The following is a 12,684-nucleotide window of genomic DNA, read 5'->3' as shown; positions in this document are numbered from 1 at the left end:
GCGGGGTACCCCAAGATCAACAAAAATCACAACGAAAACAGCCAACCAACCCTTTATTTGGAGGTAAGAACTTGAGTGTTTTCTGTGTGTGTGACTGCTGTAAACTTCTTGGAGTGACCATTACTGAAGGACTTTGGTAAAACGCAATTTAGCTCTTAACAGAAAGACTTACCAGCGCCTCCATATCAACTGAGGAGTGCGAAGAATTCTTCACTTGAAGTCAATAATGAGGGTAACGGTGGAGTCTGTGGAAAGACTGAGCAGCTTTGAACAACTTGGTGTGACCATCAGTGATGGACTGAAGTGGACACGACACATCTCAGCTCTTGTGGAAAAGGCTCAGCAGTGCGTCTACTTCATCAGACACCTGAGGACAGCTTGCGGCGCTCCGTCTGTCCTCACAGACTTTACAGGGTGCAGGGGGGTCCATCATTACTGGTATGGCACCTGCATGGCTCAAGAGGGTAAAGCACAAAACAGGACTGTCACCAAGCCACCTTCTCTTCAGGGCATATACAACACTTGGCAAATCGGATCATTAAAGATGTCTGCCATCCCGGACAACCCGCTCCTCTGTCCTGGCAAACCATTGGCACTCGTGGATTCAGAGACGGTTTCTATCTACACCCTGGGAGGCTGCAGAACAGTCCATCATTTCAACAAACATTGTGACATAAAAATGGATGTACCTGTAAGCGAATACAATTGGGTCCTACGTGTGTGGAGGGTCTGCACAGTGGTAAGCACTACGTCCTGGAGGTCCCCTGGGCGGAGTTGACATGTTCTCCCCTATCTGCATGGGTGTCCTATAAGTGCTGATTTCCACTCCTAGTCCCAAAACGTGCAGGTTAGGTGGATTGGTGAGGCTAAACTGCCGAAACCAAGATGGATGGCTGAATAAATCCAACAGTGAATGCTAAAATGACACACAACAGGTTCCTTCATGTTGTAATGAACTAATTGGTCAGCTTTGATAATTTCATTGGTGGCAATGCTACTGTAAAACGTGAAAAGAATGAAGGAGACGAGTTTTAGGAAGTTTCTTGAAATGTACAAACCTGTCTCGTGCTCAGTCCCTAAGCGTTACTTGTTGTAATACTACACGATGTCCAGCAGAGGGAGGTGTTGGCCGCCCACGTGTGCGCACAGCCGAGTCAGAGTGTGGTTGGGTTCCCTTCACGTTCTGCACTTTGTGGTCCAGACGTGACACTTTAACCCTTACTGGGTATCGAGACCTCTAGCAGAGGGTGACAACAATGACAAATGTATATTACGCTCGATTTAGACTTTTAAACATTTGAAGCGCACACGTTAATATTTCACGTAGTTGACGCAGCTCTCGTTTATTACGTACGATCACCTCGTAAAGTCATTATATTTCTTATGAACGCCCCAAATTTGGATGCTAATTTAAACTTTTTGTTATTCCATTGATGTTATATTTAATAGACCCGTTTATAGAAAATAAACAATTTGTAAATAAAACGACCAAAGCTGACTCAGCAACCCACTTTTTCAGTAGGAAACGAACACAAAGAAAGAAACGGGCAGTAGGGACGTACATTTAATTTATTTAAAACAACCGCAGATACCCAACGTTCTGTGAAGAACGAAATAAAACACAAAACAGAACTGAAAACCCGATAGCATATAACATAAAACAAAACGTAACAACACTTGGGTTATTAGTTTGGCTTGAACAATCTCAGCAGATCAGACCGACCTGATGCCCGAGGACTATGAGTTCCACAAACTTGGGTGCTTTAATTGAGAATGTCTGGGGGGAAAAAAAATCCATTTTTGATTAAGAAAATGTCCGCCTTTAAGAAAGTACCGTTCACATATCGAGTGAAATTTAAAACTGTTCAGCAGCTTTCCGGAGCGGACTTACTAACGCAACGCACTTTGCTCGAGAGAGTCCCGCTGCAAGATGAAGCGAAGCCGGAAGTGACGCAGGGCGACAAGCGACCGGAAGTTACGTGAGATTGTGTACATTCGGTGGAGTAGCGCGTGAGGCTCGAAAGCCGAAGTGTGATTAAGACAGCAGCTGTTAATTTACAGGAGGACGAGCGCTCAGAGGTGCGTTTCCGACGAGTTGTGCGATAGATAAGCCCGTTGTCTGCCTATTTGCCGTCGGCCGCCGTACGTTTATGGTTTGCGTGTGTTTCACGCTTCGTGCCATGAAATGCCAGGGGAGGCGCGTCACGGGAACATCCTGCTGGGTAAACTGACCTTCGGAGTCCCGGAATAAGGAATAGCCCATCTGTAGAGCTGTCTGATATGGAAACACACTGCTCGTGCGAGTCCTAACATCACTTTTGGAAAGAAACGATCCAGCCCCTCGGCTCAGCATTTATTAATAAATTATGTTTATTTGCATTAAAATTAATAACGTTGTACATAAGGCAGTACATGAAATCATACAACCGGGGAGATTTAAATCCTCATTCGGTGCAAGCAAAACTGGTAAAGTGATGATGATGATGGTCATTCCACTTTCAGGTTTTGTGTTCTCCAGCAAAAAATAATCTAGCGAGCAAGAGACAGAAATCTCTTTGGTGTTTTTTTTTTTTAAATGGGGGGGGGGTGGGGGGGTTGATGGGTGCACATGGACGTGCTTCATATATTGGTGTCATCAGAAGGCTCAAGGGCAGCAAACAGAAACATTAACGACAGTTAAATGGCCCAACTTGCCCAGCATGCACTGCACTTTAGGAATAATTGATTGTATTTCTATGGCGCCTTTCCCGTCCTGTCCACTGATAACAATTCAGACCAAGACGTCTCTTATCTGGACAGTTTCACATCCCTCCTGTACCCTTTGCTGGCTTTATTGCACTTTTTTGTCTTTTATTCCAGATGCACATTTCGGTCTGCACAGCCAGTTCCACCCTGGCACTGAAGAGATGCACGACGTGCTGCTCGCAGTTCCACTGCCCGCTGTGTGCGGTCGGCAACTTTAAACCCACCAAGTTTTCCAGAGCAGAGCGGCACTTGAAATTGCACTTCACAAACGGCCTCGTCTACAACGGTAAGTGGATGTTATCTGAGATTCGTGGCCTGTGTCATTGTTGGAGTTAGAAAGGAGCAACAACCGTAAACCAGCGAGCTGATGTCCGGTGACCCCGCGTGTGTGTGTGTTTGGGGTTCACGTTTGGAACGGTTTGGTATTTAAAAGTAACAGCAATGCCAGAATGCCGTTCCTTGTGCTAGCAGACCAAGTTACACTGGTGGCTCAGTGGCTTTCACAGACCACACATACCAACTTCAGCGGAGGGTCTGTGACTTAACGGTAGTTATAATTTTGTAAACGTAACTTTTTTTTGAAAGATGTGTCCAAAAAGGAATCCCAGTCTGTTTTGTTGGTTGGTTCCTAGACAGTGTAATAAATTCATTGAATTTGCTTCAGTGCCCCGATGCGCCCTACGGGTCGACACGTATGGATTACTGGGCAGGTGATGAAGATTGCCGGGTGGCCCGTCCCCTCGTTTCACTGAATGCTACGGAGTGTGTGACGTCTGTTGGCTCACCGGATGTATTTTGGCGTGTTAAAGAAATGGCACACAGCTCAGAATTTCGCCCTCTTTTTCAGGTTATACGATCTGCAAATGCAACCTGTCCTGTAGAAAAAGAAGCCACTTCCACTGCCCCAAGTGTGCCAAGACCATCTTGCGAAAGCATAACATGATTGCACACCTGAAAGGCTGTCGAGGTACCAGCTCAGGGCCGGCCTCTGTGTCCTCAGCTGAAGGTCAGACGCCCGCTCCTACTTTGTCACTTACTAAAACGGGCCACTTAGTGGTCTATCAGACTCCAAAACTGGCACTGGAGATGCCTGGAGCTGACGCCCAATACCAGACTGCTGTGCCTGCTATGCACCCAGAAATGGAGGAATACTCCTACAGAGACGATGGCCTTTGTGACGAGGAGGACTTGGAAACCCGACTTTCAGAGACGCGTGCAAACTCGAAGAGAGATATCACGGTGTTTTCCCATTTGCCAAGTGTGTGCTTAGATGCCAACAACGGGATAGCTGCGGTGTGCAGGACCATGGAAGAATTTTGCATGCCTGTTCACGTCCAGTACAAGACTTGGGGCAATGCCCATCAGATCCGGTGCGAGCTGGAGGAATGCCGACAGTCCCACGTTCTAGCCGAGAGGAGCGGCTTCCTTTTCCGACTTTGTGAACACGTCCGCTCCCTTGATTACTGTACACAGACGGCCACCGAGGTGCGGCTTGACAAGACGGTTCTGGAGGAAATGGCGACGAGTATCCGGTTTGGGGAAGTAAAAACGGAGGAGTGCTTGAAGCGGCAGAAAGCCGCCCAGGAGGCACGGGTCCCATTTTCTGTGGAAGTGGATTTGGAGATGCCCGCAGGTCACTACTGCCTGTCTGTCCATGAACCCCAAGTGAAACAACACTGCCTGCTTGGGAGGGTCTTTGTGGTGTACAACGCTAAGACCAACACATGGATCTGCTCCTGCGCCAAGCCACGCCGGCTGGCCTGCCCCCATAAGTACATCGCCAAGTGGCATCTGTTTCAAACGAGAAAAAAACTCTTTAAGGTAGAATTGAAAATGGCGGCAGGGGAACAAGTGGCAGGCCTGAGGCCTTGGAGTCCGGAGCAGGTGCAGAGACAGTCTGGTGATCGACGGCTGGGGGTCCTCCGCGACGGACGAGACTGTCACTCTTTACTACTTGGAGAAGCAGAGACTCTGGACCTCGGGATCTTGCCCGAATTTGTCTTTGGAGAATACCTTGGCGGCGCCATCAAGCAGCTAAGGACGGACACGGCGAGCGCCATACTAGAGAAGCTGTCGGGCCTCAGCAAGTCCGGGCAGGCGGCCCCCCTACTCGAAGAGGTGGTGAGTGAAGCAATGGAGCTCGTCGTCAACCACCTGATGGGCCTGGCGGAGGAGCGCTTCACCCACCTACAGCTGGAGATCTCGGCCCGAGATGAAGAGATTGAGGGTCTTAAAGTGCAACTGAGAGGGGAGCATCGGCACCACAGCTGGGAGCCCGGGGGAGGTAAGAGACGTTTGTTAAGTGAGGGGACTTGGCGTTCAGGGGGCCGCCTTACGCTCCCTCTGCTTATGTTTGGAGAGTCCTTGGCTGCCGATTGTGTAAAAATGTTACCCTCATCTTATTATTCATTTTACTTGGGCCGGCTGTCTGGCGATGTCACCCTGCAAGTGTCATTGTGCGGAACCGCATTGTAAACCGGTCAACAACACGTACGATATGCGAGGTGTCGTCACTTCACTTTTTGTTCTTTATTTATATTTAATATAACATTCATATTTTTTATAGTAAATGATAAAAAAAAAAAAAAAAGATAAAGAGCTCACCGCGACACACAGGAGAGCAAGAAAGAGCGGCGTGTGCTGACTGGGACTTTTGTGGAGAAGCTCCTGCTGTGCCCACCTGCACACGGGCACCTCGCCCTTCAGAGCTGACGTAAGAGCCTGGCCCGGGACATTTCACTTTAGCTATTCCTAGAGGAAGATGAGGTTGTGCTCTATTTACAGAATAGCATCGTAATTATTTTTAACATAAAATACAGTGGAACCTCTGGTCGTGAACCGAAGTAATTTCCCCCATAGGATTGTATGTAAATACAGTTAATCCGTTCCAGACCGTACGAACTGTATGTAAATATATTGTTTAAAATATTTTTAAGCACAAATATAGTTAATTACATCATAGAATGCACAGTGCAATAGTAAACTAAATGTAAAAACATTGAATAACACTGACAAACTCCCAGGCTCCCTGCTCAGCTGCACGTACAGGCTCGCTCTCTCCTGCCTGCTCTCTGTCTCTCTCTCTCTCCTCTGCCTGCTCTCCCTCTCTCTCTCCCTCCCTCCCTCGCTCTCTCCTGCCTGCTCTCTGTCTCTCCCTCTCTCCCTCTCTCTCTCTCTCTCTCTCTCTCCCTCTCTCTCTCACATTGCAGCAGTTCACGTCTGACTGAGAACAATGCAACACGTGCGGAAATCATCGGCACGCACAAACGCAAAGGGAGACTGGCTTGTTCGTATACCGAGTGTGTGGTCGTGAACTGAGGCAAAAGTTTGGCGAACTTTTTGGTGGTAAACAGTTGTACGTGTACTGAGGTGTTCGTGAACCGAGGTTCCACTGTACATGTGAGATTCAGATTTGGTATACAGAATAATTCATTATATTCCATAATTCATTTAAAAAATAGTTACCTTTCTGTATTTACTATCAGGATCATCTTCAGAATTAAGTGACTGCTTACAAGTTGAAGACTCCAACAGCCCCCAGACTCCAGAAATGCTTCACGCAAAAGTATGTGCCACCTCAGGACAGAGTCCGAAAAAACAAAAGGCAGTCCTAGGTAAGTGACCTTAGGCGTTACGTCATGAAGAGAAACAACAAGTCGTTACTGTGAATACGGACAGCTGTATCATCAGCATGTGGAGTTTATTAGTGCTGTGTAAGTTATGGAAATAAACTGAAGTGAAGACTCTGGTGACTATAGATGGATGGCAAGTAAGTTAATGAGGTAAGCAGATAACTGTTTGTCCTAAGAGGAAATTTAGCTTTTACAGAAGTGCAACAAATATAGAAAAACACACACGAGGAACTGCTAGGATATAAAGGAACATTTCATAGATAGAGAGATAGCGTAGTTGGCAAGATTAGAAACTGTATTAATCCCAAGGGGAAATTCCCATACTCCAGCAGCAGCATACTGATAAAGAAAATATTAAATTAAAGAGTGATAACAATGCAGGTATAACAGACAATAACTTTGTATAATGTTAACGTTTACCCCCTGGGTGGAATTGAAGAGTCACATAGTGTGGTGGAGGAACGATCTCCTCAGTCTGTCAGTGGAGCAGGACGGTGACAGCAGTCTGTCGCTGAAGCTGCTCCTCTGTCTGGAGATGATCCTGTTCAGTGGATGCAGTGGATTCTCCATGATTGACAGGAGTCTGCTCAGCGCCCGTCGCTCTGCCACAGATGTCAAACTGTCCAGCTCCATGCCTACAATAGAGCCTGCCTTCCTCATCAGTTTGTCCAGACGTGAGGCGTCTTTCCTCTTAATGCTGCCTCCCCAGCACACCACCACGTAGAAGAGGTCGCTCACCACAACCGTTTGATAGAACATCTGTAGTATCTTATTGCAGATGTTGAAGGACGCCAGCCTTCTAATGAAGTATAGTCGGCTCTGTCCTCTCTTGCACAGATCATCAGTATTGGCAGTCCAGTCTAATTTATCATCCAGCTGCACTCCCAGGTATTTATAGGTCTGCACCCTCTGCACACAGTCACCTCTGATGATCATGGTGTCCATGAGGGGTCTGGTCCTCCTAAAATCCACCACCAGCTCCTTGGTTTTGCTGGTGTTCAGGTGTAGGTGGTTTGAGTCGCACCATTTAACAAAGTCCTTGATTAGGTTCCTATACTCCTCCTCCTGCCCACTCCTGATGCAGCCCACGATAGCAGTGTCGTCAGCGAACTTTTGCACGTGGCAGGACTCCGAGTTGTATTGGAGGTCCGATGTATATAGGCTGAACAGGACCGGAGAAAGTACAGTCCCCTGTGGCGCTCCTGTGTTGCTGACCACAATGTCAGACCTGCAGTTCCCAAGACACACATACTGAGGTCTGTCTTTAAGATAGTCCACGATCCATGCCACCAGGTGTGAACCTACTCCCATCTCTGTCAGCTTGTGCCTAAGGAGCAGAGGTTGGATTGTGTTGAAGGTGCTAGAGAAGTCCAGAAACATAATTCTTACAGCACCACTGTCTCTGTCCAAGTGGGAGAGGGATCGGTGTAGCATGTAGATGATGGCATCCTCCGCTCCCACCTTCTCCTGGTATGCAAACTGCAGAGGGTCGAGGGCGTGTTGAACCTGTGGCCTCAAGTGGTGAAGCAGCAGCCACTCCATGGTCTTCATCACATGTGATGTCAGAGCGACAGGCCGGAAGTCATTCAGCTCACCAGGACGTGATACCTTTGGGACTGGGGTGATACAAGATGTTTTCCAAAGCCTCGGGACTCTCCCCTGTTCCAGGCTCAGGTTGAAGATGCGCTGTAGAGGACCCCCCAGCTCCAACGCACAGGCCTTCAGCAGTCGTGGCGATACTCCATCTGGACCCGCTGCTTTGCTGGCACGAAGTCTCCTCAGCTCTCTGCTCACCTGCGCTGTTGTAATTGACTCACTTCTGCCAAATAATTTGCTGGCTAGAGTCTGTAATGCTTGTGTGTCACAGGTTATGTCCTCATCACTACATTGACATTTAAAATGAAGACCTTTGTCACCTTCTGCCCACACTACCCCAGCCTTTAGTAAATGCTCTTCATTTCTGAAAACAGCAGCGTGGTGTCCAGCCTTGGTGTTTATTACATGGCCCTGCCCTGATTGCCTCCTGCTCGTTGCATTTTCTCGTCCGCTTTGCTCGCTGTGTCCTCACACGTTACTCTCAGCAGCAGTTCCACTTTATCCTCGGTCCACACAAAACTTTTTATTTTTGTATTTACCATTGAATTTCTCCAGGTGTAAATGCAAGCTACAGCTGAGTGTCCAGTGTGGCGGACACTTCACTTCCACGTCCTGCTCCTGCAGACGCACACGTGGCCGCTGTAGGTAAACATTATCAGTCGTTTTAGATGGAGACACTTCACTACATGATGTGGAAGCGCCAGTGTGGACTGAGATGGAAACAGGGATGTCGCCACAGCGGGGGTGCAGATTGCTCGTAATGGCCATCAGTTTTGTCTTCATTTGCTCCTCCACTTCTGCTGCCAGGGGGTCCACAGTGCATCCTATAATCGAGCCTGCCTTGTTAATTGGATTTGGTGGGCCGCCCTTTCTTATGTAGACCCCCTGTGTCACTGGACCAGTCCGGCTTGTCGTTGATGTGGACCCCTGAACTGCACAACAGATGTTAGTGTGCTGTAGACTAGAGAGCCTTTATATTAGAGCGCTGTGTGGACTTTCACTTTATAACGTCTTGGTGCTGGAAGTGCAGGCGTCTGCCCCGCGCCATCCCATAGCTGAGCCTGTAAGGACTTTCTGCTTATTTTTATGTTACTAGGAAAAAGACAACGGAAGAACAGCTGGACAGATGGCAGTGAAGTCTCATGGAAACTGGACCAAGGACAACAGGCCCGAGTGCAGTGGTCATCAGGCGTGGAGGTAGCAGAAGAGGCCCAGATGGTCTCCACTCCCAGTAACTGTACTGGAACAGTTGATCAAAGCTCTCCGTAAAAGTATTTATCTTCAGTGTTGTTTGTTTCTAACCTTCCTCTGCTCTTTAAGCGATTACTGTAGAAACTTTCTACAAATTCTCTTTACTGTTCTTGAAATATCACACTGCTGAAAGTTTTATAATTCATCTGGCCTAATAAAAAAAAAAAAAAAAAAAAAGTACACCCGCCTTGTTTTGTGACGGCCGTTCATCACACATTTTGTAACATTCAGTATATTTAAATCACATCAGAAAATGTTGGTGAATTAAACCATTGTGATTATGTTGTACTGTGGACATAGAAATTTACAGGCTGCCATCTTGGCATTAAACACCGACTGAGAGACACGCGCTTCAGGAATTCCTCACCCGGTCGCTGATGCAGAGGGTCATTGTGGCGTGAAGACTTCACTTTGGGTGTCTCAGTTCCGTCCCTCCATCTTGATCTTCTTATTTACACTCCACACTCTTGATTTCAATTAGAGATGCCGGTTTTTGATGACCTCTGGCGGTGCTGATAGAACCCCGACTGCCATCTCCTTATAGTTCTACAGAAGGGCATTTTCATGGACTTCAGTTTGGGAAAAACTTCACATTGGCTGGGACTCCAAGTGGTGAGATGGTTGATTTTCTGGTTCATTCACTTTGGGATGGCACCTTCATTTCAGTTATTTATGTATTTTTTTTTTAATTACTTGTACCAATTCCCCTCTGTGCTGTGAAACTGGTCAGATCTGGTCTGCACCTTCGCACTCTCTCTTAGAATACTGGGGCCTACCCTCTGCTACCCTGGGTCTCCTTTCCTGACAACATCAGGGCACTTTACTTATAAGACATTAGCTGTTAGGGGGTGAAGTGGTGAGACAGATGACCAGGGGGCCAGAATGACTAGGTTGTGGTGGGCAGTTTACCCTGGACATCAGGATACACCCTGATCTTTACAAAGCATACCCAGGGAGTGACAGGACCTTGTTTTACATCTCACCATTTTCACTGCACTGGGATATTGGGATCCACATTCAGACCACTGGGTGAGTGTCCCCCTGCTGGTCTTCCAACAGCAACCCAAGCTTTTCCTAGATGGTGACCCATCCAAGTACTGGCAGGACCTGAACATGCTGAGCTTCAGGTAGGTGACCTCTTCTGAAGTGCATGTGCTTATGGCTGCTGGCTACTTGACTTGATGTTATTTTGGAGGAATTAAATGGATGAGATTGGTGAGCTTTGCTGGGCTGAATGGCCTGTTCTTGTCTGAATGTTTCTAATGTACAAGTTTGACCCATGCATGTACAATTCACAAAGACAACATCAAAAAATAAGGGGAGACAACAACACTAATGTGGCACCATGGTCAACTTTGTGGATTTTGGCCAACTTCACCATTCAACACCATTTTCTTGTTTTTTGTAAATGTATGTCTGGATTGTGTATAATGTTTACTTATTTGGTGAGGAAACAAGTGCAACCTTCTAATGTATATATGCATGAAGAGCGCAAAAATTACTGGAATTGTTAAAAAAACAAATTATATATAAATTACAGCAATTCCCATTCACTCACCTTCACAATCCTCTCCTTGAGATGTGACCGACGTGCCCCAGCGTTGCTCCTATTCCTACACGCCTTTCCTGTGCTCCTCCTTTGTCACCATGACTAGAGCTACTCTTGCATTTTTTCCTAGATTTCTTTCACAGTAGTAATTCTTTAGTCTGAATTAATTCTGGGAACAAAAAAGTAACAGGGAGCGAGATCTTACGATGAAAAGCAACAACCAACAGTGTTTTTGGTCCAAAGCTCTTTGACTAACAGCGTGGTTTATGCAGGTGTGTGTTTTGGGTGCAGCCCTTTTAATGTCACTAAACCAACAGTCTGATGAGCTTGTTCATAAAAAGTTCATTCCCTATGAACAATGTCAAAAGAACACAATCATCTTTGTCTCATCTCTGCACAATTGTACAATCAATGCCAAAAATGCCCACTCGATCAACTTGGCGGACTGATTAACCAGCCTGTGGGCATGTGATATCTAGCGGCATCTTAATACATAATTCGCCTGCCTCCTCACTCACGTCTGTCCGAAGCTGAATGCACAGTTGCCTTCTGCGCGGCTGCCCGAAAAACCTTACGAGACCGACATCCAACCCCAACATCGCGGCAGGCGGCGGATTTACGGCCGCAAAAATTCAAAGAGAAAGGAGACTTTGATTAAAGCTCTAGAGGCCCGAAAGGCGATTTCGACTACAGCTCGAGGCCTAATTACGCATTCTGATTTAATTACGCATTCATTCAATACACCTATATCAGGTTTGTGGTGCTTATACTTATTACTATTCCATATTGTACTGGAACATTCGTCATTCAATATTATACTATAGGCCTGGACAATCATCAACTAACAGTACAAGCCTGTACAGTAATGAGTGAAGCGGACTACAATCATTACAAAACAACTTCTTCGTTACTTATCATTTGTTCTTCATACACTGCTAACACAAACTCGTGCCCGTTTCATCTTACGGTGTCGAAACGGACTCTTTGTCTAGTATTCAATAACTACATCTTACAGCCGTGTTACTGGCCGATTCCAGGAATTTTTGTGTCCCCAAGTATTCATTCATTTGTAGGATTTGAGGGTGGCCCATATGGGAAGAGAGAGGCTGGAGACGTCTGTCTGCGATTGTCTTCAAGCTGATGATCCCAGAATGTGCCCGATTATGGGACTGCCTTTTGGGACTACGGACCCTCTAAGGTTGGTTCAGATCACATGGCTAGAACGGAAGGCACAAAAGAACTCGATACGCAGATTAATTTTCAAGATGTGTGACTGTATATTTATTAATGTTTCATTCCCTCGAGGTGCGTTTCCCTCACTTGTGGTTGGATATTTGCTGAAGGTTTTTAAAGGTAAGTCAGGATTTAGGGGGACTTGGGAGAAATTCTTACACCTTTAGACCTGCTTCAAATGTGACCATGGGCATAGCTACTACCATAGTGGTCATCAGAGGTCCTGCCCACGGCCACCAGATTACCAGACATGTGGTCCTACGGTTCTTTTACAGACATCATCATCAAAATAGCAGGTTCATGACCCAGTGTGAGCAGCGTAGCCCCCCCAGCAGACAAGAGTGGGCCTAAGGAGTTGTGCACAATATGGCTCTTAAAGCCGTCAAAGTGCAGCTCAGGATGAGCGTCTATAGAATCTAACATGATGATATGACAAACCATTTTGTGTTATTAGTCCAATTCTCTCACCAAGTCATTCTGTGCCCTATGACAGCCCTGCTGTGTCCTCCTGTATCACGGGTTTCACATTCTTAGTTGAACTCTGCATAAGATGCTCTTTAGACATTCCATGTGCAGAGAAGTAATAAGAAATAGAACAAGAAATGCAGATTTCCGACAGACGCACTGTAACCCGTTGAGCTGTCCACACACCGCAAGTCTAAAGTGACGTCCACACTC

At 46.7% G+C, this 12,684-nt stretch overlaps 1 protein-coding gene across 1 annotated transcript; it reads left to right on the top strand.

Moving 5' to 3' along the window:
• Positions 1–1,945: 1,945 nt before the first annotated feature.
• On the top strand, positions 1,946–9,402 carry LOC114665892 (uncharacterized). The gene is made up of 5 exons (XM_028820548.2): positions 1,946–2,079; positions 2,860–3,031; positions 3,593–5,029; positions 6,231–6,359; positions 9,070–9,402. Exons 2-5 carry the CDS (start codon positions 2,860–2,862, stop codon positions 9,240–9,242), a joined length of 1,911 nt encoding a protein of 636 aa, XP_028676381.1. The 5' UTR covers positions 1,946–2,079; the 3' UTR covers positions 9,243–9,402.
• Positions 9,403–12,684: the final 3,282 nt, after the last annotated feature.

The sequence above is a fragment of the Erpetoichthys calabaricus genome, chromosome 15 (assembly GCF_900747795.2).
Source record: "Erpetoichthys calabaricus chromosome 15, fErpCal1.3, whole genome shotgun sequence".
NCBI classification, from domain to species: Eukaryota; Metazoa; Chordata; class Cladistia; order Polypteriformes; family Polypteridae; genus Erpetoichthys; species Erpetoichthys calabaricus.
This window is presented reverse-complemented; position numbering and strand designations above follow the sequence as displayed.